This window comes from Podarcis pityusensis (assembly GCF_964106645.2).
Source record: "Podarcis pityusensis genome assembly, chromosome: 11".
Lineage (NCBI taxonomy): Eukaryota > Metazoa > Chordata > Lepidosauria > Squamata > Lacertidae > Podarcis > Podarcis pityusensis.
This window is the reverse complement of record NC_138036.1, coordinates 1,156,267-1,182,385: the sequence shown is the minus strand read 5'-3', so window position 1 is coordinate 1,182,385 and position 26,119 is coordinate 1,156,267. Positions and strand designations below refer to the sequence as shown.

Here is a 26,119-nt window from a genome sequence, read left to right as displayed (position 1 = left end):
TTATAATTTTAGAATATCTAACTGTGAAGATACACAAAATGAAAGGATTTAAGGTCAGGGAGGAGGAGGAGGATTAGTTTGAGAAGATACTGAATTATTTAGGCAGATTTGAACAATTTGGGGCAATTAAAATGTTAAAAGTTAAATTAACCTTGTGGAGGGAGGAGTGTTAAGGTATATAGAATTGTACATATGGTTGATTTGAATATGTTGTTATTGATTATGTATACCCAATGTATCAGCTGCCTGGTGGGTTTCACTGTTTGTGTTTTGGCTGTTGGTAAAATAAAAGGCAACATGAAGGCAGCTGAGTTGGGTTAACCCTGCCTGGCAGGGCCTCTCCAGAGTTTTAAGCTCTCTCTCGCACCCAGCCCAATCTGGTGCACTGCAGTCACTGGGCTCAGAGGAAATCCTCGCCCTGTTTCTCACCTTACAGGCATCAGCCTCTAGAACGGTTTTGCAACTGCAGATAGAAATGAAATGCAGGTGACCTTGATGCCCATAGCACACCTGTGTCCTGGGTTTCCGCTTGGAGTCTGTGACTAGCTGGCTGGAGAAAGGGGGGGGCTCCATCTGCTTGGGCTTATATGCATGCCCCCTCCTGTTTGTGTGCCAACACACAACACACCCGCACAGCCACACGCCATCCCCCAGGAACTCGCCCTGGCTGGCACGCCTTTCGCCAGCCACTGCGATTTATGAATTAAGGAGTGTAGGCACACGCCAAGCGCAGCCCAGCTGGCAGCCTCCCAGCACGGCTTTGGACTGCTGTACTTTCCTGGGGGTCGTTTTTGCTGCAATAGTTCATCATAATACTTCTAGGCAAGGGAGAAGGGGGAAAGGGGCACAGCCTGGCAGGACCTGCAAAACCAAAAGCATCTCAGCAGACGGCAAAGCCTCTCTGCCCTCCTGCCTCTCCAACCCAGAAGGGGGGCTGCATGCTCGTTTTGACTAGGAAGTTGCTTTTAGCAGTAGTAGAATCGTAGAATTGTAGAGCTGGAAGGGACCCAGGGGTCATCTAGTCCAACCCGCTGCAATGCAGGTTGTAGGGGTCGGGGTATGCAGTGGTAAATAGCAGTGGAACTGGTATACAGACAGCCACCAATGTGCCCATGGCACTTCAAACAATGGCAGCTAAAAGGAAAGTCCCCTGCCCGGAAAGAGCTTACAATCTACCGTGAAAGACGGTCGCCTCTCTTGGCTTCAGGCACTGAGGAGCTGCTGTCTGTCAGAGGAGGCAAGGCTGCGATGGATGGGCCCCAGGGGTCTGTTTCTCACTCAAAGGCAGCTGGTGTTGTCTGCTCTGACTGGCATGTCTTTTGCACCCTGGCTGCCAGAGATCCTTTTAAGACAGAGGGAGGAGGGCTCTGCGCTTGACCCTTGGCATTCTCCTCTCTCCTCTTCACGCCCTTCTCAAGCGCTTTGGCCCAGCTGGGAGGTGTACTTGACCTGTAATCCTAACTCTTTCCTGCCTGGACAGAGAGAGGGGAAGTTGTGACATTGGGATGGAGCAGGTAAAAAATCTCTCGACTTTGGTATGGCCGAGATGCAGCCTCCTGATTAATGTTCAGGGCCACTTCTGTGGCTCCACTGCCTCTTGCCTCTCGCCCTCCCCATCCCTGGCATGAGATGCACAAACACAAGAAGGTAGCCCACCAGGAAACATGACTCTTGGGCTAAAAGGTCTCCCTTCCCCTCCCCAGGTTTTGCATGACCTCCTGCATGAAAAGCGTAATCACCTCAGAAGAGATTCCTGCATCGGTACAAAGGGGGCATCCTCTTTGGCAAAGAGGCCAACTAGATCCCCAATATGAGGATCCCTGAAGCAGGACAGGGCACCAACTCTCCCAGTGGCATTCCATTTAGTATGGCAGCGCCTGCCCTTTGGAACTCCCTGCCTATTGATACCAAGCAAGTTCCTTCACTGCAGTCTTTTGGGCACCTTCTGAAAACCTTCTTGTTTAGACAAGCCCACCCATGCGCTTAGAAAACTGGGGTCATTTTCACCTGATTTAGCGCAGCATTTTAAGTTGTTTTCATTTTTAGGTACTGCTGTAATTCTTTCTTGGTTTCATCTTGTTGTAAACTACTTTGAGGGTGTTTTTCTTTTCCACAGTCAAGCGGTGGATAAATTTTATGAAAGAAGTCCTATAAAAATAAATAAATTCCCCAGCAACTGGTACTGAGTGTCACATGGCCTCCAATACTGTAGATAGCAGATATTCGTCACAGCCTTTGATAGCCTTGTTCCACGTGGATTTCTCTCTTTCCTTTTCAAGCTGTCCAGCTTGGCAGCCTTTGGCAGAGAGTTTCGCAGGTTAACTGCGTCGCGTGAAGAAGTCTGTCTCGATCCTGCAACATTCAGCTTTGTTTTAAATCCAGGAGTTCTGGGAGAAGGAGCAAAAGGTTTCTCTAGCCACTTTCTCCTTGCCATGCATAAGGATGCTTCATCCAGATGTTTGATGTTCACCAGCCAGAGATTCTTTCGCTGTGATTCCTGCATTGCAGGGGGTTGGACTAGATGACCCTTGGGAATCCCCCCCAACTCTACAATTCCATGATTCTGCATGCCAAGCAGGTGCTCTACCACTGAGTTTCAGCCCTTCCCCTAATTGTACCTTCCTCTGTCCTTCCAGTATATAAAACCAGCATAAGGGGGGTCTACGTCTGCACAAAACCTCCTCTCTGATCCAGTTTTAAATAGTGACGGACTCTCTTTGTTCTCTCCTTGCTTTGTAACAAGCCCCCCCTCCCCTCCCCCCCCCCAAGTGCCCTACAGGTGTCTGATGTAATTATCATCTCATCGGTGACTCAGCCAAGCTTGCAGGCTGACTGGGTTTCTGGCGGCCTCCATCCTTTATGAATTTACACAGGGCCACAGCTGACTTCAAACTGATTTCGCCCACAGGCTGCCTGCGGCGTTTCCTCTCCGCACGCCCAGCTCCAGGGCGGCACCTACAGACCCCTCACGCACCTGGCCTCCCTTCCTTGTTTCCTAAAACCAGTTTTCCCTTTGAGTGACTGCCTAATGTCCCCAAGCTGAGCAATTTTGCAACCACTTTGGCCTTGCCTGTTTCCTGCATGGTCAAAGATGCCCCAGCAGACAAAGATGTCCTGTTTTGCACCGTCTCAGCAGGTAAAACGGGTCAGCAGCTGATTGTTGTTGTTGTTGAGTCGTTTAGTCATGTCTGACTCTTCGGGACCCCCTGGACCAGAGCACGCCTCGCACTCCTGTCTTCCACTGCCTCCCTCATGCTGATAGCTTCGAGAACACTGTCCCACCATCTCGTCCTCTGTCGTCCCCTTCTCCTTGTGCCCTCCATCTTTCCCAGCATCAGGGTCTTTTCCAGGGAGTCTTCTCTTCTCATGTATTGGAGCCTCAGCTTCAGGATCTGTCCTTCCAGTGAGCACTCAGGGCTGATTTCCTTCAGAATGGAGAGGTTGGATCTTCTTGCAGTCCATGGGACTCTCAAGAGTTTGAGAGAGCCAGTGTGGTGTAGTGGTTAAGAGCGGTAGACTCCTAATCTGGGGAACCGGGTTCGCGTCTCCGCTCCTCCACCTGCAGCTGCTGGGTGGCCTTGGGCTAGTCACACTTCTTTGAAGTCTCTCAGCCCCACTCACCTCACAGAGTGTTTGTTGTGGGGGAGGAAGGGAAGGGAGAATGTTAGCCGCTTTGAGACTCCTTAAAGGGAGTGAAAGGCGGGATATCAAATCCAAACTCTTCTTCTTCTAGTTCAAAAGCATCAATTCTTCAGCGATCAGCCTCCTTTATGGTCCAGCTCTCACTTCCATACATCACTACTGGGAAAAACATAGCTTTAACTATACGGACCTTTGTCATCAAGGTGATGTCTCTGCTTTTTAAGATGCTGTCTAGGTTTGTCATTGCCCCTTCATGGATCACTGCCTTGCCGTGGCGAAGGGGCTTGAATAACTCAGAGAAGCTATGAGCTCTGCCGTGCAGGGCCACCCAAGATGGACAGGTCATAGTGGAGAGTTTTGACCAAACGTGATCCACCTGGAGGAGGAACCGGCAAGCCACTCCAGTATCCCTGCCAAGAAATCTCCATGGACAAAAACAACAGCAGCTGATTAGGGCAGGTCAAAGGAAAACCGCCTCCTCACTCTGCACAGGTAACCTCTGGAACTCACTTCTTCAAGATGCGGGGGCAGCCAATGACTTAGGCGGTCAGTCTGTGGAATAAGATTGGTTTATTGATGGCTACTAAACCCATTGGAAACTCCATGTTCAGTGGCAGTCTACCTCCCAGTACTGGCTGCTGGGGCCTGCCAGCAGGAGTGGGCTGCTGTCTCCCACCCCAGCTTCTTGGGTTTTTCATCGTCAGCCGGCAGGCTCCGGGGATCTTTCGTCAAACTCAGCAGGACTCATATGATGCTCCTGTATCGCGAAGTCACAAAATCCCCAACCTTTTCTTTGAAGCTGCCACAGAGAGCGCCTGGATGACAAACTCCACTTATTGGAGCTCCATTATTAATAATTGTGGTCTTTGCTTTGTTCTGACTGCAGACCTGCTTTTGAGACCCAGATTAAGCTCGCAGCTAGAGCTCCACCGAGAGACAAGAAATGCATTAATTAGGGAAGGAAGAGAGATCAGGTTGTCCCCCCATCCCAGCGGGGGACCTGTTTATCCAGCGCACAGAATCTCTGGAAGGGAGATGGGAATTATGCACTCTTCCTGCTTCCAGCAGAACAGTGTGCTGTTGCACAGAAGTGCCTTTCAGTGTAAATAAAGAGCTGAATAAGAGACAATAGGATAGAAGTTTATAAAATTATGCACCGACTGGAGAGAGAAGAGCTTTTCTCGCTCTCGACAACAGAGCATGTGGACATCCAGTGAATTATAGAATTATAGAATTGGAGAGCTGGAAGGGACCCCTGGGGTCATCTAGTCCAACCCCCTGAAATGCAGGAATCTCAGCTCAAGCATCCATGACAGATGGCCTTCCAACCTCCAAGGAAGGAGAGGCCACCACCTTCTGAGGCAGACAGTTCCATCATCCCTAGCTGGCAGGACCAGTTTCCAGGGATGGTGAGAATTGTGGTCCAAAAAGAGCTGGAAACCGAAGTTTGTCCTAGATCAATGAAGCTGAGTGTTGGAAGATTTGGGACAAGGAAAGTTCTTCTTCATGCAGTGCGTCATTAAACTGCGGAACTCCCTCCCACAAGAGGCAATGAGGGCCACCATCTTGGATGGATTTAAAAGAGAATTAGACGACTTCCGGTTCGCTGCAGAGGCTATGGCAGTGAGCTCCATGTCGTCTGCTTAAGGGGCGACACGGTTTTGGCAAATAGAGATTTGGGGTGATTGCCAGGGCTCAGCGCACCCCCAAAAAAACCCCCATGGAGGAGTGGGGATCCTAGGGGTCCAGCAGAGCATGAGAAACCCCCCCCCAAATCCCCCGGCTGACTTTTTGTGCGCGGGGGAAAGGGAAGGGTCTTGAGTCCGCTCACTGCTACAACGTGCACTATTGCCAGAGGCAGTGATACTTCTGAATCCAAGTTTCTGGAAACCACAGGAGGGGAGAGTTGCTCTTGTGCTCGAATCCTGCTTGTGGGTTTCCTAGAGGCATCTGTTTGGCCACTGTGAGAACAGAATGCTGGACTGAATGAGTCATTGGCCGGATCCAGCAGCCTCTCCTTATGCTCTTGTGATTATAATGGTGAGAAATTAGATTTACATGCTATATGAATCCATCACCCAACTTAACTAAGCCTCTGTTCTTATATGAAATGGTTGGAAGCGCATGGTTTTGTGAGATGGCAGAGCAACAACCCCACAGGGACCTGGATTACTCTGGTTCAGAGTCCTTGTTCATCCAGCCCAATGTTGTCTACCCTGGCTGGCAGCAGCTCCCAAGGGTCTCAGGCAGAGGAGGGTCTTTCCCTGCAGTCAATCACAGAATCGTAGAATTGTAGAGTTGGAAGGGACCCCAGGGGTCCTTGCCCAATTCCAAGAACATCTATCATGTCCCCTCTGACTCCCTGTTCTCCTAATGCCCCTGTGCTGTGACATTTCCCCATCTTCTGTGCCACACGTTCTTGTTGGGGCCACTTAAGTAAAGCACCCTCCATCGAAGTAGAGAGCACTGATGAAATCTAGGGGGCAGCCATCACTTACCCAGTTTCCATTTGGGTGGATTTCATCCTCTCTTTCTATAAGCAACCTGGGAGCAAGGGGAGGAGCTCTTCACTTGATTGACAGGCACAGTCACCAGTCACAGGCAGGGTCTGCCCTGCCCAGATTCCCCCCCCCCCCCCGTCCCGCTCACGGCTCAGTTTGCCTAGCAGCCCTGCCCTTTCAGGATCACCTGTATCCTTTGCAAACCCTCCAACTGGTGGTTCACCTGCATTCCTGCCTGTGATGGAAATGATCCACAGTTGTGATTCCTTTACCATGGGGTAAATCCCACTGAACACAGTGGGACTGGCTTCTGAGTAAGTAAGATTTACTCCGTAAGAAACTCCGTGGTGGGGCTTCATTGATCTTCATTGATCTGGTTTTGACTGTAGCTGTTTATAACATTGTCAGACTAGCATGAGAAATATGAGATTTTCTTAGGGAGTTTGGAGTTCTGAAATAATCTTGTTGCATGCCACCTCAGTCTTCAGGGGTTCCAGACACTTACCTGGGCTCTGTTTCCTTGGAATGAAGGTCAGCAGAGACTGTGGGGTCTTTAGGATGCCTGAGCATAAAATAGAATAGAATCGTAGAATTGAAAGGGACCACGTGGGTCATCTAGTCCAATCCCATGAAATGCAGGGGTTTTTTGCCCAAGTTGGTACTCCAACTCATAACCCTGAGATTAAGTCTCATGCTCTAACAGCTGAGCTATCCTCAGATGGAGGGGATCACAGCATTAGTACTGCAGCAGATCTTCTCCAGCAGAGATCAAGCCTGTCTCAGTGTCTCCAGCTTCCAGCCTGTTTCCAGCTCAGCTCTCACACCCCACCCTGGCTAATGTTCCCCTACCTGGCGGTTAGGAGATGGGGATGGAGGAAAGCCCCACCCCCACCATTCACCTGGAGGAAACTGCCATTTAGTTGTAACTCTTGCTTAAACTTTTGTGATGGTGATGAGTACACCTAAGTCACAGGCTAAGGCCATTGTCTTACAATGCCTTACAAATAAATTGGTCTGACCAGTTCAGACCTTCCTCTGTTTGATTCTAACCCTCCCTGGGTACAGGACCCCAAGAACTGGAGGGGACTCAGGGCATCATCCAGACTGACCCCCTTCCAAACCCACAACAGTATAATAGTGTTCAAGGATCAAGGATTTTTAAACAATTTCGTGCAATTTATTGGGATCTTCATTGTAGACTTTGCAGTGAGAGAGACAGAGAGAGAGAGTTTAATCTACAACCTCATTTTCACTTTCCATGACATTTTGGAACAAGGCACTGCTCATGTTGAAAGTCGGTTGTGTTCCAGACAGGGAAGGCAAAGCCAGACAGCAAATGCACAGCTGAATCAGGCCAGAGAGTTTGCCTTGCTCACCCAACGATCGATAACAGGCATCAGCTCCCAATAATAATAATAATAATAAATGGGGAGGAGGCGCGGTTTTTAGCAGAGACAAGAGCTGGCATATGGTTCACCTGTCAAATCCCGGGGGTGGGATCCGGGGTTACCCTGGCAACAGGAGATGGAATCAATAACACCCAAATGCAAGGCAGCTAGCAGAGAAGGAGGGGGTGGGGAGGGTCTGGGAATGCCAAATGTGGGAGGGGCATCTTGTGCAAGCTGTTTGCATGATTGCAAATGAACCGACAGCCCGGAAACTTTCCATAAGGCTGCCGTTAGGGTGGGGGTGCTGTGGAAGTTCTGCAGGTTTGCATGAGAAAGGCTGGCACCAGCAAGAGCAAAAACACAAAATGCATCCTCGTTTGGATATGTGTGGTATATATTTGCATATCGGCAGGTTGATCGTAGATCATTAACCAGGAAGACAGCTGCTTCCTGGCATTGAACCCAAAGTCATGTGGATTTTATTCCCATTATTGGAAGTGTCTCCTGCACTTGGGGGGGGGGGAGTGTGTGTGTGTGTGTGTGTGTGATCCCAGCTCAATGAAGAGAAGGAGAGCAGGGAGTCAGCAAGCAAATGAGCACCACCATTTTCAGGTCTCAGTGCCTTGCTGAGCAGGAGAGCCACCCCTATTTCATTGTTGTTGTTGTTGTTTAGTCATTTAGTCGTGTCCGTCTCTTCGTGACTCCCTGGACTAGAGCACGCCAGGCACTCCTGTCTTCCACTGCCTCCCACAGTTTGGTCAAACTCATGCTGGTAGCTTCAAGAACACTGTCCAACCATCTCGTCCTCTGTCGTCCCCTTCTCCTTGGGCCCTCCATCTTTCCCAACATCAGGGTCTTTCCCAGGGAGTCTTCTCTTCTCATGAGGTGGCCAAAGTATTGCAGCCTCAGCTTCAGGATCTGTCCTTCCAGTGAGCACTCAGGGCTGATTTCCTTCAGAATGGAGAGGTTTGATCTTCTTGCAGTCCATGGGCCTCTCAAGAGTCTCCTCCAGCACCAGAATTCACCCTATTTCATATAACCATAGAATTGAAAGGGATTCCCGAGGGTCATCTAGTCCCACCCCTTTGCCCTGCAGGAATCCTGTCCACAGCCATCCCTGGGTGGGCTCAAACCAGCAATCTTCTGGCTAACTGCTGGATGCACTGAGCCATTGTGCCACTGGAAGGACAGAACTTATTTTCTGGTATCCCAAAGGTCATTGTCCTTGTTTTGTCCATGTCCCACACACCCTGCCCTTGGAATGGGGTGGGGGGTGGGGAGAGAAGAACAGAAGTCCATGTCATGTCCAGTTCGTGACTGAATTAGAGGTAAAAAGACTCAAAGTAGGGGTTGGGGGTGGGATGAGACTGGGACAGGCTTGTTGCCTGTGTCTGGAGGGGGAAAGGGGGGACACACTTGCCCCACTGAATGACCCATAATAACTGGAGGATCCATCCTAACCAGAGAGCCAGTGTGGCATAATGGTTGCTGGACTAGGTTGTGGGAGACCAGGGTTCGAATCCCCACTTTCAATGAAGCTCACTTGGTGTAGGAATAACGGAGGACGACAGGAGGTTGGATGCAGGTAAGCTGTGCAGACGCACGCTGGCAATCATCCTCCAAGACAAGCTGCCGGCCAGCTCTGTAGAGGCTCCTTTTATTAGCACAATATGCAAAACCAGTCAGATACGTTTGGGACTGTGACTTTTACACATCTTCCAGTCCCGAGATCGTGGGGTGGTACAAAGTTATTTTGGCACCTGTTTCCACCGCGTCATTTTCCCCTTGCACAGTGTATGATGAAGGAGACAAAGGTCATGATGTTCAGACAGCTGTGGCTTTGTCTGCGGGTGGAAGTGTGCTCCACACCTGGCAATCATTCCTTCAACTTGGTGACTTTGGGGGCAAGTCACTGCCTCCTAGCCTAACCTACCTCACAGGGTTGTTGTGGGGATTGAAAGAGGAGTGGGAGAGCCACTCTGAGCCCGGTTTTGGCCGGGGAGGGCGAGGTATAAATGAAAATTATTATTATTATTATTATTATTATTATTATTATTATTATTAGCATCTTGAGCTCCATGGAGGGGAAAGTGGGGTATAAATGCAATAAATAAATTGGATTAATTTATAAATTGTTTTGATTTAGAAAACCAAGTCTCTAGGCCTTGTGGCATTTGAGGTACAGGGAAGAACTTTCAGCCACAATTCTGCCCAGTCGTTTTGTGAGAAACTAGACTTTCCCCACCTTTCAGTATTTTTCATAAAAGAATAGAGTCACGGCAATGCTTAATCCTTTTGAAAGCAAAGACAGTCATTTTGGCAAAAAGAAAAAGAGGTTAGGGTGACGCTGCTCTTGTCTGGAGAAGGAACTCCTTGTTTCATTTTTAAGGCAGTTGTTTGTTTGTTTGTTTGTTTGTTTGTTTGTTTGTTTGTTTCAAGGAGTAGGGAACATGAGATGAGCAGAGAATATCTCAGGGTCTGCACTGTCCTCTGGATTCAGGGGTGACCTCTAAGGTCACAGGAACGCGAAGTTGCAAAAGAGCAAGCCTTGCTGTAGGGAATTGCCTTGCCAGGAAGATAAGACCTTGCAGGGAGACATCAGCTGCTGTTGCTTCAATAACATGCAAGAGCCTCGTGGCACCTGGAAGACGAGCAGATGACTGCGGCCTCAGATTTTGTGGAGAAGAGTCGCCTTCAGCCGATTGGAAAGGAGATTTAAATCGCTGAGTCTTTAAAATGCCAGAAGACTCCCTTGTGTTGGGATAATGGGGGCAGGCACTAGACTATGACTGAAGGCAACTTTATAGACTCATAGAATTGTAGAGCTGGAAAGGACCCCAAGGAATCACAAAAGGGAGCTTGCTGGATACAAAGGGAACTCTGCAACCAGTATCCGAGGCCCGATTCTGCTATCTGGTGTTTTATACTGAAAGAGAGCATGATAACGTAAAAAGAGCCTTCTGGATCAGGCCAGTGGCCCACCTAGTCCAGCATCCTGTTCTCACAGCAGTCAGCCAGGTCTTTGGCCCCATTAGAATATTAAGAATGGCACAGCTGGAAGGTACCCAAGGGTCATCTAGTCCAACCCGCTTCAGTGCAGAAATTACAGCTACAGAATCCCTGACAGATAGCCACCCAACCTCCATTTAAAAAAGAGAGACTACTGATATAATCCATTCATGACTCTTAATCTCTGGGTCATGGCTTCGAGTCTCACGTTGGGCAAAAGATTTCTGCGTTGCAATGGGTTGGACTAGATGACCCTCATGATCCCTTCCAACTCTAGGATTTCTGGGAATGGGGTATGGAGGCAGTGATCTCCTCCGCCTCTTCCACCCAGAGGAGCCTGCATGTACAGCTGCCCCACCTCTCTCCCACAGTCACCCACCTGCCTGCTGGGTGAAATAAATAAATGAAGGTCTTATATATATAATAAATGTTCATAAATGCACCAAGCAAACATGTACATAAATGTGTAAACCACATGTCTGAAGCAGCACAGGAAAGCAGTCCTGGAACCATTTTGGCTCCCAGACTGACCAAATGTTTTCTCTGCAAGGTCAAAGGAAAATGAAAAAGCCTCCCCATTGTCTTTTCATTCACAAAACCTGTCTTAAGGGTATAGGGCGAGTCTGCGACCTGGCTCAGGAACTAAGTATTTATCATTACAAAAGACTGGCCAGGCTCCCCAGGGTATCCAATCAAGTAAGCATTAACAGGTAACCTGCCAGACAGGAGATAAACAACATACTCAGATTTCTGTTGTAGACCGCCCTTTCTGTGATGTAGGTATGATGTGTCTGGGGGGTGGTCTTGGACTCCAGGGCGGGCAATTTAAAATGTCTATATAAGGGCGGGGACACCTTTGTTCTGGGTTCCTCCTCCTTTCCTGCGTGTGAGGGGAGTACCCTGTTGCAACAGATCAATAAAGATCAGGCTTACTAGCTGCTTTGCTTCTCAATATTCTCTGGTTGGCCTCTGTCATTTTCTCCAACCAATGGAGAACCTGCAAAGGACTCTGAAAGGGCTCTTGTGTCCTCCATAAGGGAATAAGGGCAGATTTCCGTTTATTACATGGGTGGGCTGGCTCTCCCCCTGCTAGCCCCTCTCATAGAACCCTAACCGGTACCAACCCCTTCTCACGGCTGCCTCTCTTTCAGAGCCATGGGGGTGCTGATGTCCAGGCGGCAGACCGTGGAGCAGGTCCAGAAGGTCAGCCTGGCCGTGTCGGCCTTCAAGGACGGGCTGCGAGAACGCAAGTCGGAGGGCAGCACCAGCCGGAGGGGCACCATCGAGGACACGGTGCAGGAACTCAGAGAAGAGGAGGCGTCGGAAGCAGGGTCTTCGGCGGGGCTCCAGCAGAAGGAGGAGAGCCGCTTCCGCAGGGCGGCCTGGGAGAGGCTGCGGGACGGGCGAGGGGTTGAGCCCGAAGAGTTTGACCGCACCACCTTCTTCACGCCGCCAGCCTTTGCCCGGCCCACACGGAGGGAGCAGGATGATGAGCCCATTGAGATCAGCCTGGAGCAGAGGGAGCAGGTGGGCACAGGATAAACCCCTGGAAGAGGGAGGGAGGGCGGAGAGGCAGAAGCACCCTGGGCAAGAAAACCAGAGGGGCACGACACATCATAGAATCACAGAGTTGGATGCGTTGGATGGATTTAGATGAGCAGGAGAGGAGATCTTACTTATTAATTATCCTTCCTCTATTTCTCACGGGTGTAAGAATGCAAATACCTATTTCAGCAGAGTAATACCACCATCTGTGGGCAGCTTATCTCTAGAAGCTTTTAGGACACGGTTGTGCAACTTTCTAGAGCAGCTTTACTATCCAAGGGTGTTTAGGCAGACTTGGGTCATCTTCTCCTGGTTCCTTCTTAACAAAGAAATCACTCGCAAACTGTTTGAGTAAACCAGGAAAATATATAGTTTACTCACTTAAAGGTCTTGCCAAGATTCAGCATGTTCAGTGATGGAAATCAAGCAGGCAATAATCCTTAAAAGTTACAAACGTCCATAGTCCAGTTCAAAATGGAGGGTGCTCCCTGGAGGAGAGCTCACAGAGAACCCTGCCCATTGCAGGTAAGGAGGAGGAGGAGGAGCAAAAGGAAGAAGATTAGGTTCCTTTTGTCTTCAACCACAAAAGTTTAGAGGATATAACATCATAGAGTCACCTGCTTGCGACTTTCTAGCAATCATGCATTTGTGATTTGGCTGCAGATCCTCCCCCAGGAAGGGGCCCCAATAAAAATAATAATTTATTATTTATACCCCACCCATCTGGCTGGGTTTCCCCAGCCACTCTGGGCAGCTCCCAACCGAATATTAAAAATGCAATACAGCATTAAACATTAAAAACATCCCTAAACAGGGCTGCCTTTAGATGTCTTCTAAAAGTCTGGTAGTTGTTTTTCTCTTTGACATCTGGTGGGAGGGTGTTCCACAGGGCGGTGCCACCACCGAGAAGGCTCTCTGCCTCGTTCCCTGTAACTTGGCTTCTCGCAGAGAGGGAACCGCCAGAAGGCCCTCGGCGCTGGACCTCAGTGTCCGAGCAGAACGATGGGGATGGAGACGCTCCTTCAGGTATACTGGGCTGAGGCCATTTAGGGCTTTAAAGGTCAGCACCAACACTTTGAATTGTGCTCGGAAACGTCCTGGGAACCAATGTAGGTCTTTCAAGACTGGTGTTATATGGTCTTGGCGGTCACTCCCAATCCCTAGTCTAGCTGCTGCATTCTGGATTAGTTGCAGTTTCTGGGTCACCTTCAAAGGTAGCCCCACGTATAGCGCATTGCAGTAGTCCAAGCGGGAGATAACTAGAGCATGCACCACTCTGGCAAGACAGTCCGCAGGCAGGTAGGGTCTCATCCTGCGTACCAGATGGAGCTGATAAACAGCTGCCCTGGACCCAAGGGTCATCAGGTCCAATTTCCTGCAATGCAGGAATCACAGCTAAAGGATCCCTGACAGATGCCCACCCCCTCTGCTGCTGCAGGGCTAGGGAAGAAGTCTACAATGCCATGGGTTCTCCTGAACTGAGGATATCGAGGGTGACCTCCTTCTCCTGGGGGTCCCTGCAGCTGCTCAGGGCTTCAGCCTTTCCTCCCCTCCCCACGCAGGTGACCAACGACGAGACGTGCGAGGTGTGCGAAGTGTGGACAGCGGACAGCCTCCTGCCCTGTCGCGTCTGCACGAGGGTCTATCATGACGGCTGCCTCCGCCGGATGGGCTTCCTGCCCCAGGACAACACCAGCGAGGTCATTGAGGCGGCCCATTCGGAGACCGGCTGGAGCTGCTACTCTTGCGTAAGCAGCGGGTGGGGGCCCTGGGGTGCTGTGGGAGGGGAGGGTGCTGTGGGAGACGTCTTCCCTTCCAGTGTGAAGAACTAGGGGTCCCTAGACTGAGGGGCAGTCATTTACCCTCCCCTTTCCAAGAGAGGATTGCACTCACGCAGAGAGGGAAAAGAGAACCATGATGGTGAAAGGAAGCCTCCATGACTGAAGGCAGTCTACCCTTGAGGACCATACACTGAAGGAGTGAGGGCAGTGGGGAGGGGACTCTGAATCTGCAAATCCACCCAGTTGTGTCCTGGGAGCCTCCCAGCAACTGACTCGCCCTCCTTTCTTCCCCCCCACCCCAGGACAATCTCAACTTGCTCCTCACTGAGGAGGAGATGAGCAGCCTCTTCCAGTCCTTCCAGCAAGGCAAGGTCGCCCCAGGTAAGCCTGTGCTGCGGACCCACACTCCTGGGTCAGGTGTGAAGAGAGGGACCCACGTCAGCCGCTCTCTCGCCCCCTTCACCCAAACAGCAGGAACGGATTACGCTTTGGACGGGGAATGCCTGGAGAGCAAGGAGTAGGGCCAGTGGCCATGATCCCACCACCACCAGGCCTTGCCTTCGCCATGACCTAGTCTTGGGAGTCTTGCCTTTCATTGTGGGGGCAGGAGGCCGCTCCAGACCTCTGTACCACCCCCTGGAGGAAGGCGAAGCAATGGTGAGGGAGTCTGGTGGGCCGTGGTAGCAAGCGGAAGAGGAGGCTGCTGTGGGCAGGGCTGAGTGGGCACCTCGGTGGCAGAATGGGAGAGGGTGGCAGTTGGGATCCGGGTCCTAGCTCACTTCCCTTGCTGGAGAGGCAATTGGCCACCGCAAAAGGGGTCGCCAAACAACCCCACGCCTGTTCTCTCGGCTGTGCTTTCTGCACAGTCCTGCCTCTAATTCAGGGCTGGGGGAGCTGCTGGTGCATTCCCCTAAAATGCCACTCTGCACATGCTCTGCCCAGTCCTTCAGTGAGGGTGCCTGTGAAACAAAACCGGGGTTGTTGTTTGTAGGAATGGGACACAGCCAGGAGGGAAGTTCGCCTCGGGCGGCAAAATGTCTTGAGCCGGCTGTGATTCTGGGGGTCTTGAGTGGGACTAGGTGTGTCGCTGGGTTCAAGGCTGAGGCCTCCCCTTAACTGGGGGCCCTCCTACTGAGAGGGTGCAGCAGCTGCAAAAAAAAGAGAGAGGCAAATTCCACACTAGGGATTATTAGGAAAGGAACGAAAATGAAAACTGGCTGTATCATAACGCCATTATGGAAACCTGTGGGGTACTGGGTATAGTTCTGGCTGCCTCATCTCAAAAAGGATATTGCAGAGTTGGAGTTCAGAGAAGGGCAACAGAAACGGTTGAGGGGCTGATGAAAGGTTGCAGCATTTGGGACTTTTTAGTTTAGAGAAAAGGCAAGTGACAATGGACGTGGTAGATGTTTATAAAAATTATACATGGCATGGAGCGGATGGACAGAGAAAGGTTCTTCTCCCTCTCTCACTAGAACTCTAGAACTCAGGGACATGAATGTTGGAAGATTCAGCACAGAGAAAAGGAAGTCCTTCTTCACACAGCGCCTAGTTAAACTGTGGAACTCCCTGCCACAGTGATGGCCACCAAACTAGATGGCTTTTAAAAAAAGGATTTGGCAAATGCATGGAGGAGTAGAGGGCGTTCAATGACTGCTCTGCCTCCACAGCTGGAGGAAGCAAGGCTTCTGAACCCCACTTGCTGGAAACCCCTCAAATCCTGCTTGCTGGTTTCCCGCAGGCTCCGTGAGAGCAGGATGCTGGACTAGATGGGCCACTGGCCTGATCCTGTGGGCTCTTTTTGTATTCTTTTGAGGGGAGCAGGGCAGCGCTAATAGCCCAAGGGGTTAAGGCGCTGCAGAGAGAGAGAGAGAGAGAAAGCGCTCACTGACTCTTCCCATCTGGTGGCTCCACAGACAGTGCGCTGACCTTGAATGTCTTCTTGGGCTACAAGCGGCTGTCGAACCAGCAGCCCAGCAGCGAGGAGCAGGAAGACCAGGACGCCCTGCAGTTTTCAGCGCTGGATCCAGAGAAGAAAGGTCGCATCGAATGGGTGGATTTCCTCTCCCATGAGTCCATCCTGCAACTGCAGAGATCGCGGACACAGGTGGGTGAAGGTGACTCCCGTGAGGAACCTAGGAAGCTGCCTTCTGTTGAGTCACTCAGTCCATGGGTGCCTCCAGCCCAGCACTGTCCCCTCTGACTGGCAACCACTCTCCAAGGCCTGGCAAGCCATTGCATCACTCCTGAGCGCTGTGGTGGCCAGTTCAGGAGTGCAAAGCCCCTTCCACACCCCTCACAGCCAAAGCCCCTTTGAAGACGATGCTCTAATCACATGCTCCTCCTCTGCTTCACCCCCACAGAACGCCCTGCTCCGCCTGCTGACGGGCAAGGAGAGAGAGCGGGCACGATCCACTTTCTTGTCGCTGGACCAGCATGGGGACGGGCTCATCAGCGAGGCAGAGAGTCGGCGCGGCCAACACACGTGGTTCCGTAAGCGGCACAAGGAGGTGCCCTCTTGCAACGTCAGGTAAAGGTCCTCACCCGCCCACTCTGAGCCACAGCCTCCCTGGCTTGGCTGGGAACCCTCCTGCACTTGCCACTGGGCACGTGGGCACATTTAAAGCCCTATGCGGCCTAGGACCCACGTACCTACGGGACCGCCTCTCCTGGTCTGCCCCGTGGCAGGAGCTTAAGGTCCACAACATTTTGTAGGTCCCAAGTCGCAAGGTGGTTAGATTGGTCTCAACTAGGGCCAGGGCCTTTTCAGCACTGGCCCCAACTTGGTGGAACGCTCTGTCACAAGAGACTAGGGCCCTGCGGGACTTGACATCTTTCCGCAGGGCCTGCCTTTGGTTTGGACTCAGTTGATCCTTATATTTCCCTCCCCTTATGGTCTTGATTTATCGGCTACTTTTAAAATGAGGCTGCATTTTAAATTGCATTTTAACCTGTATTTTAAATTGGGTTTTTCCCCCTATTATGTTTTTACAGTCATACCTCATGTTACGTTTGCTTCAGGTTGAGCATTTTCAGTTTGCGTTCTGCGACAACCCGGAAGTACCAGAAAGAGTTACTTCCGGGTTTTCTCAGCTCGCACATGCGCAGAAGCGGCAAATCGCAACCCGCAGACATGGGTTGCGTTCCTTTCAGGTTGCAAACGGGCCTCTGGAATGGATCCCGTTTGCAACCAGAGGTACCACTGTACTGTAATTTTACTGGTGTTAGCCGCCCTGAGCCTGGCCCTGGCCGGGGAGGGCGGGGTATAAATAAAAATTATTATTATTATTATTATTATTATTATTATTATTAAGCAGAAGCTTTTCCCCTTGGCCTGAGAATTCTGGGTGTCTGCCTGGTTTTTCTCCAACCTGTTGAGAGTTTGGGGCACCTTTGCAAAGTCTTCTCAGCCTGGGGAAGGGGCCAGGCCTCCCCCACCCCAAGCCCGGCACCCTAGCAATGATCTTCGCAATGCCACAGGTGACCTTGGGGTGCCGTTTGTGGGGCACCTGTGGCCAGAGTCCTTCATCAGACTGCTCATTAGGGTGATGTAACCCTGGGGGTGCCCTTTGCTCCCTTACAGCATCAGCCACGTGGGCCCCATCTCAGAGAGCAGCCCAGCCAGCAACGCAAGCCAGGACCAGGTGCTGCTGAATGCAGAGCCAGAGGAACCAAGGTAAGCAGGTCACCGGGCAGAGAAAGGTAGTCTGTCCTTAAAGGGTGCCATGCAGAGGCCTCCAACAGAGTCTGCAAGTTCAGAAGAACCATGTGGCAGGGTCCAGCTAAGACTAGACTGTTTCAGAAACCACTGCAGGTGCCTCACTGGCTGGGAAATCTATAGAACTGTAGAGTGGGAAGGGATCCCCAGTGGCCATCTAGTCCAAACCCCTGCAATGCAGGAATTGCAGCTAAAGAATCCCGGACAGGTAGCCCTTCAGCCTCTACCACCTCCCAAGGGAGCCCATTCCACTGTCAACTGGCTCTTGCCACCAGAAAGTTCTTCCTAATGTTTAGTCAGAATCTCCTTTCTTGTCATTTGAATCCACTGGTTCAGGGGATCCACTCAGGAGCAAGGGAAAACCACCTCGCTCCATCTTCCTTATGAGAGCCCTTCAGATACTTGAAGATGGCTATCATATCTCCTGGGACGTGGGTGGCACTGTGGGTTAAACTTGCCGATCAGAAGGTCGGCGGTTCGAATCCCAGTGACGGGGTGAGCTCCCGTTGCTCAGTTCCTGCTCCTGCCAACCTAGCAGTTCGAAAGCACGTCAGAGTGCAAGTAGATAAATAGGTACCACTCCGGCAGGAAGGTAAATGGCGTTTCCGTGCACTGCTCTGATTCACCAGAAGCAGCTCAGTCATGCTGGCCACATGACCCGGAAGCTGTACGCCGGCTCCCTCGGCCAATAAAGCAAGATGAGTGCCACAACCCCAGAGTCGGCCACGACTGGGCCTAATGGTCAGGGGTCCCTTTACCTATCATATTTCCTCTCAGTCTTCTATTCTACAGGCTAAACATCCCCAACTCCTTCAGCCATTCCTCATCAGGCTTGGTTCCAGACTCTGGGACGGCACCCAGGACTGTCTGTGGGTCACATACTGGTTCTGGAGCTCAGGAAGCCTGGATTATGTTCTCCAGTCTTTGAGCAATTCTCTGCAGGCACCCCGGGTTCTTCGCCTGATCCCTCCTCACATAGTAACCTAAAAAGAGCCTGCAGGATCAGACCAATGGCCCACCTAATCCAGCCTCTTTTTCTCACAATGGCCAGCCAGATGTGCGAAACCCACAAGCAGGAACCGGGCACAAGAACAACTCTCCCCTCCTTCTGTTTCCAGCAACTGGTATTCGGAAGCATCGCTGCCGCCAACTCCTGCCTCAGTTTCCACCACCGTAATATCACTCCTGACTTTCCTAAATGTTGGAGAGATGTGCCAACACTTGCAATATCGCTCTGCCTCATTAGGAGCCGCGCTCAGGCTCCCGGGTTTCCATGGCGACCGTTGGCAGCAAGGCAAACCCTAAGCATCCTTCCAGTTGGAGGGAGATGACTCCTGGTTTGGGTGGGGAGTGGTGGGCGAGAGGGAGAAGCGCAGCTGGGAGGGGGGCTGCTTGTGAGCCGAGGCCTTGGTGGGATCTGAAATGAGACGGGAGCCATCCTGCAACGACACCTTTCTCTGGCCATCTGCCTGGCTCTGCCGTCGCCGTCTCTCTCGCCAGGCCTGCCTGCCAACGAACTGTCACTCAAGCCTGGAGCAGATTGGCATAAGAGCAAAGGCGGGCATCTCTGGCTGCTCCCCAGGCCCTGGACAGATGGATGGGCGAGCAAACTTGACTCTCAAGAACCGCTCCTCCCTGGAGTAGGATGAGGTAGTCAAGTACAATAAGGCTGTGTTGTCTAGTGGTTAGAGTAGCTCAGTTGTTTAGAGCCTGGAGCTGATGACATCAACATTGCGGGTTCAATCCCCATATGGGACAGCTGCACATTGCAGGGGGTTGGACTAGATGATCCTCAGGGTCCCTTCCAACTTAATCCTATGATTGATTCTTATGAGTACAGAGCCTGGGAGAGACCAGGGTTCGAATCACCACTCAGCCACATAGCGCTGGCTCACTTGGGCCAGGCACCGCCTCTCAGCCTGGCCTACCTCTCAGGGTTGTTGTGAGGGCCAGATGGGAAGGCAGAGAACCGTATGTGCCACCTTGAAGCCTCTGAAGGAAAATTGGGTGAAGTGGAAGAGTAATTTAATAGCAATTCTCTGCTTTCTGAGACCAGAGTCAAGGGAGGGGGGAAGGCGGGACTGGGATGATCGAGGGGGGGAGGAAATGGAAAGAGGAAAAAGAGGAGGGGAGACAAGAGCTGGCTGAGAGGCCAGTGGCCACACATCTCCCTCCCCAGGGAGGTTAAGGTGCCCCACGTTGCTGGGGGCTTTCATTGTTATTATTTTTTAATTGTCTTTCTGCCCCACCTTTTCCTCCAAGGAGCTCAAAGTGGGGTGCACATGGTTCTCCCCATCCTCACATTCTTCTTCTTCTTCTTCTTCTTCTTCTTCTTCTTCTTCTTCTTCTTCTTCTTCTTCTTCTTCTGCGATCACTCATAGCCGAGTAAGATTGTCTTCCATAAACACAGATTTAACAATGAGTCTGTAAGTGACCATGGAGGCCAGTTCTACTGCAGATAACAATGGCTCTCAAAGTGACCCATCCACAGTGGGAGCAGATGTTAAACAGGGTTCTGTCATTGCCCCAACTCTAGTCATTATTTTCATTGCCATGATCCTGCACTTTGTCAAAGGGAAACTCCCCACCACCCTCACAGAATCCCCCCACAACAACCCTGCGAGGAAGGTAAGGCTGAGAGGTGTGACTGGCCCAGGGCCACCCAGTGAGCTTCACAGCCGAGTGGGCAGGAGCCCTTGCCCCACACCAGTTACGTCACGCAGTCGTGGCTTTGGCTTTCTCTAGGAGGTCAGCACTGGACTCTCCGCCCTGAGGGGCAAGCTGGCTTGCTGGGCTGCCTCATGCCCAGCTCCTTTTCATTCTGGGCCAGCCAAGCCGCTGGCTCAGCCTTCCCCATGCCTGGCAAGTATTTTGGACCACAACTCCCATCATCCCCGGCATCATATAGCCATGCTGGCTGGGGCTTCTGGGAGCTGTCTTTTTTTTAAAAAAAAAATTTATTGGTTTCCATATTTATCACATAGAAAAAGTGAAAACATTACAAGACACACAACAAGAAAAGAAAAAGGAAAACACACAAAACAGAATTCTTACTTCAAATCTCTAATTCTCGTTACATTGATAGCTGACTTCCTCAAATCCCCTCTATCTGAATTTCATTATAACCCCTGTACAGTGGTGCCCCGCAAGACGAATGCCTCGCAAGACGGAAAACCCGCTAAACGAAAGGGTTTTCCGTTTTGGAGGTGCTTCGCAAAACGAATTTCCTATGTGCTTGCTTCGCAAGACGAAAATGTCTTGCGAGTTCCTGCGGGGTTTTTTTCCTTGTTGTTTTTTTCCTTCCCCCCCCCCCCTTTTTCCCAAGCCGCTAAACCCTTATCAGCTGATGGCTAAGCCGCTTATCAGCTGATCTTTAAGCCGCTTAACAGCTGACGCTAAGCCGCTTATCAGCTGATCGTTAAGCCGCTTATCAGCTGATCGTGTGTTTTTTTTAAGTAATTTTTATTAAAGTTTTAAACAACAAAGAAATAAAAGAAAAACATACACAATACATATAACAAAAACACAAAAAACAAAAAAAAACAAAAGCAAGATTCAACAATAAAAATACAAGAAACATAACAATTAAAAACAATATCTCTGTTTCATTTCCGTTTTTTAGTTGCTTATTTTCTGGACTTCCTCATACCTCCCTCTTTTGTATTCCAATCCAAATTATTTGTCCAGCAGTTTCTTTTCCACTTTTTTAATCCCAATCTTTAATTTGATAAGATATTAAAATATATAACTTCAACTTCTTTAAACCTAATCCTTGGTCTTAATATCATATACCATTAAAATTTTCCCTCTTAATATCAAATTTCCATTTCTTTAAACATCTTTAATCTTAATCTTTAATCTTAGTCTATCATTAACTTTAACCTGTACAGCTGGAAACCTCTTGTTTTCGGTCTAACATCACTCTAACATTCCTTAATTTTGCAGTGTTTCTGAAGATTTTATCAGCTGATCGTTAAGCCGCTTATCAGCTGATCTTTAAGCCGGCTAAGCCGCTAATACTGTAGCGCTAAGCCGCTAAACCACTAATGGGCTTGCTTCGCAAGACGAAAAAACCCGCAAGACGAAGAGACTCGCGAAACAGATTCTTTTCGTCTTGCGAGGCACCACTGTATAGCAGTTCTCCAAATTCATATTTCTAATAATGTTCACTCCTTTCATTTACTATCCTCCTCTCTTTTATTAATATTCTAATCCTTAATATTTACTACCACATATTCTAATTCTACCCCTAAGCCTATTTCTTACTTCCAAGAATTTTCTAATTATCTTGTATCACAATATTTAGCTAAATATTCTTTAAATTTCTTCTGGGAGCTGTCTTTGAGAACAGCCAGAGGTACTAGGCCAGGGGAAGGCTAAGCCTTGCTCTTGGGCCAGCATTGCTGGGGACTCCACCCTGCTAAGCTTTTCCCTCCCTCTGTTTCCTTCACAGCCGGACCATCAACTGGCCTACTTTCCTACGAGAGAGCACCATCTACATCCTCGCCGCCCGGCCAAACAGCCCTGCCATCCACCTGAAGCCGTTGGCATAGGGGCACGCTTGGCAAGGGGGGAGGCGGTCAGAGACAAACAGACTTGCCTTGCTGGGAAGAGCAGGAAGGTCTCCACGATCCTGCCAAGCCATCTGGATTGACACGGGCGAAACTTCTTGATTGCTGGAGCAGCCAAACGACACAAGCCAGAAAACAGCCAGGAGATTGGTGATGATGGAGGGCAAAGCATTTGGCCCCTTTGCCCATCACTTCCCTCCCCTCACCCCCTTCTCTGAATCTCTCCATACACACCCACAGAGACCTATAGGCAGGACCCTGGCTGCATCATTGGGCAGGGACACCCCCTTTTTTATCAATCGGTTTAAAACGCAGACATTGCACTTCCAGGTTGGCCAGTTCATAAAACAGTTCAGATCCTCCAGCCGCCCTCGCAGCTCCTGCTTAGAGCCAAAAGAAAACTCGAGCGTTCCTCAGCCTTCTCATTATCCAGCAGACACGGCCAAGGAGCTTGTGCATCGCAGCTAAGTTCCAGGGTTCCTGCGCATCTGCTCATCTCAGCACCTCCCTGAATGGCCACTGACAAAATGAAAGCCTCAGCATTGGGCTCCTGGTCAAGAAATCACAGAATCATAGAATTGTAGGCTTGGGACCAACAAGGGTCATCCAAACCAACCCCCCCCCCCACAGTCCCCTATTGCATTCTAGTTTGTTGTTAGCTATTGCAAGGGGAGGGGAGGAACCAGCTACAGGCAGAGGACACACTCATTTTTCGATAGGAAGGGAGGAAATCTGTTCAGTTCCCATTTAAAGTTGAGCTTGACTGGCTTTCCTAGACAATATGAGGAATCAAAAGACAGCTGTTCCTCCAAATTCACACTTCTCTGAATTTTTGCCATGCAGTTCTCCAGCCACGTAATATGCGCAGGCAGGCTGGTGCTGATGAAATTTCATGAGGACGTCTGAAAGTCAACAGTTCTCAAACTGCTCTTGAATTGTGTCGAACCGAACGGAAGATTGCTCTCCAGAGGGGTTGTAAGGCAGGTGGAGCCTCCATGTATTTTCCGCTCTTGTACTCCGTTAACTTAGAGCAGCTAGTGGCCTCTGGGGAAACCTTACAAGAGGCCATTCTGCCCTGTCCTCTGCTTTTACCTCCAATGAAGGAGCTTCCATCACCTCCTGAGGAAGCCCATTCCACTATCAAGGAGTTCTTTCTGTCAGAAAGTTCTTCCTGATGTTTAGTTGGAATCTCCTTTCCTGTCTCTTGATTCCATCCGTTCTGGTCCTCCCCTCCAGACCAGGAGAAAACAAGCTTGTTCCATCCTCCATGTGACAGCCCTTGAGATATTTGAAGATGGCTCTCCTATCTCCTCTCACTCTCCTCTTTTCCAGGCTAAACATACCCAGCTCCTTCAACCGTTCCTCATCAGGCTTGGTTTCCAGACCCTTAATCACCCTGGTTGCCCTGCTCTACACACCTTCCAGCTTGTCAACATCCTTCTTAAATTGTGGTGCCCAGAGATGGGCACAGGACTCCAGGTGTGGCCTGATCAAGGCAGAATAAAGTGGTACTATTACTTCTCTTGACCTGGGCACTAGACTTCTGTAGATATAGCCTAGAACAGCATTAGCTGTCATTGTTGACTCACTGTTGGCTGTTCCTATTTAACTCGGCCTCAATCCTGGACCATGCAAGACCGGAAGAAGGGTCCTGCTGAATCCCTGCCAAGTGAGAGCCAATGTGCACTGAGCTTCAGTGGCTGGTCAGGTGACCTGACCCTTCCCCACCCCTTCACACAGCAGCCAAGTCAGGCTTACTAGCATGGGCAGAGACGTGCAGCAAGAACACAACATGGCTTGTAGATTACAATGGAAGTGCAATGGCTGAATAGCACCAGGAAGGAGCCTGGGGGAGGCCTCCCCCCTCTAGGGAGCGGTCTTACAAGGGCTTTAAGCCAACCCAGTCTCCCCACCCACTTGGAAAAATGTGACGTACCTTGGGGAAAGCAAGACGGTTGGTCAGCCTTGGCCCCCATTCCATCCTCTTTCACCCTCTGCCAAAGCAACTGCACCCACTGAGAGAACCCTCCTTATCCAACACACACAGTGGCCAGGATTTCCCATCCTTTTGTGATGAGCATCTGCCCTGTATTTTGGTGATGCCCCACTCTCGTTCCTGGTGTTCCAGGCCAACTCACCTGAATCCCCGCAGCACCCAGACATGGCCAGGGGCATGAAACCCCTCAAGGTGTCTGCCTCTCTCCCTTCCATCTTCAGAAGAGTGGCTGACTGCAGCTGGATCAAGCCAAAGGGGCCCCATCTAGTCCCACATCATCCTCCCATAGTGACCAACCAGATGTCCATTACAGGAAGCCCAGCGGAAGGGACAGAGGCTGATGGCTTCTAATCCTGGAGGTGATCTATATACAGGATGGGGAACTATCAGGACTGGTGGCCATCAATTGCCTTATCCTCCATTCATTTGCTCAACCTGCTTTCAAGGCCACCCAAGTGGATGGCCATTGCTTCATCTTGTGGTAGCCAAATCCATGGTTTAACTTTTGTGTTGTGTGAAGAAGTCTTTCTTGTCTGAATCCAACACCCTCCAGTTTTGTTGAATGGAGAGCCCCCGTTGGGTTCCAATATTGGGAGAGAGGGTCTCCCACAGAGAGTGGCTGCAGAGGAAGGCCCTCTTCACTTGACAGAACAGAAGGTGGCAACTCGGACTTTGCCACGGTTGCCCAGCAGAGCCTCCCCGTGCCAGAGCAGGCCAGGCCAACTGGAGGGGATGGCCTCACCTTAGGATAGGAATCGGCCATGTTGCACATAATGCATCCCAGAGAGGTAGCCATATTGGTCAAAGCCAAAGGACCAGCCAAACATGTGCAGTGCAGACGTACAGCTCTCAAGTTGCACAGAACTTGTTTCTTAAACTCGTTCAATAATCTTTAGGGGGCCTTTTTCAGAGGACTCTGCAAAGATGAGTAAACCCATGAGCAGGACTGCAGGAAGTCTAGACTCCTCTCTCTTCCTTTGCCCTCCCACTGCTCCTGCTCAGTTCTGTACCAAGGAAACCCAAATTCTGTGATCTGAATAAATGATGTACATTGAGCACGTTTGGTTTTTGCATAGTTTTTCCTGATTTTCGCAGTGTTATTCTGGGGGTTGAACCATTAAGCCTGAGGGTTTTTGCACAATTTATTCTGGTGGGGTAGGAGCCATCCAAAGCTTTGGCCCACCACCCTCCCTCCCTCCTCCAGCTTCTGGGATTTCACTCAGCAGGGCCCAATATCTTTTCAGTCTCATCTCCTTGCCATGAGGCCTAGAAACTTGGCATTGGAGGGTAAACTTGAAAGCTAACATTTTGGACACTGATATTTGGATGAGATAGATAACCATTGTTCTGAAGTGTCTGGTTTGCACGCAGATCTGTGATTCTCACATGCAATCCTTACACCTAGTGCTAGGCAACTCTGACATTGAGACATGGGCAGACACATAGTACAATTGTGACCTCTGCCCATGGGAGCAGAATATGCATCCCACTCCAGACTGATGTGATTCCCCCCCAACCCTCGAGGATCTTCCACAAAGAGTCCCATCTTCAGATTCACTCCAAAGCTTTTTGCCAGCTCCTGACCAGCATCCTCTGAAGGCAGCTCTGCACCACCGCATCAATGCGCGTCCCACGCCATTGCTCATCGCTTGATGACTCACAGCCGAATGTGTGAACTGGCCCCCACGGGGCAGCCTCCTTGCGTCTGAGGTGATGATGGGTGCTGAGGAAGCTCTGTCTGAGGCGGTGGCATTGTCGTGATTCATTCACACATTCATGTCGTCACTGTCATCCTCTGGTGAGGAACATGCATGTGCAACGCCAGTCCATGGCCACAAAGAACCTGACACTCTCCTCTCTGCCAGCAGACAGAGCTGGGAATGGTTCTGGAAGTGGATGAGTTGAATATTACTTCAAGGCAGGTGATGGGACATGGGTGGCTGGCTGGGGGTACAGGACAGGTTGTGA

At 50.5% G+C, this 26,119-nt stretch overlaps 1 protein-coding gene across 1 annotated transcript in view; it reads left to right on the top strand.

Moving 5' to 3' along the window:
• The window catches only part of PHF24 (PHD finger protein 24), a 33,490-nt gene extending 8,283 nt beyond the window's left edge, over positions 1-25,207 (top strand). Inside the window, exons 2-8 of the mRNA XM_080973601.1 lie at positions 11,692-12,067; positions 13,648-13,833; positions 14,169-14,247; positions 15,783-15,973; positions 16,230-16,396; positions 17,450-17,542; positions 22,038-25,207. Coding sequence (XP_080829727.1) covers positions 11,696-12,067; positions 13,648-13,833; positions 14,169-14,247; positions 15,783-15,973; positions 16,230-16,396; positions 17,450-17,542; positions 22,038-22,137 — 1,188 coding nt within the window. The 5' untranslated portion in view covers positions 11,692-11,695 and the 3' untranslated portion in view covers positions 22,138-25,207. The remainder of the gene's footprint in view (positions 1-11,691; positions 12,068-13,647; positions 13,834-14,168; positions 14,248-15,782; positions 15,974-16,229; positions 16,397-17,449; positions 17,543-22,037) is intronic.
• The last annotated feature ends 912 nt before the right edge of the window (positions 25,208-26,119 follow it).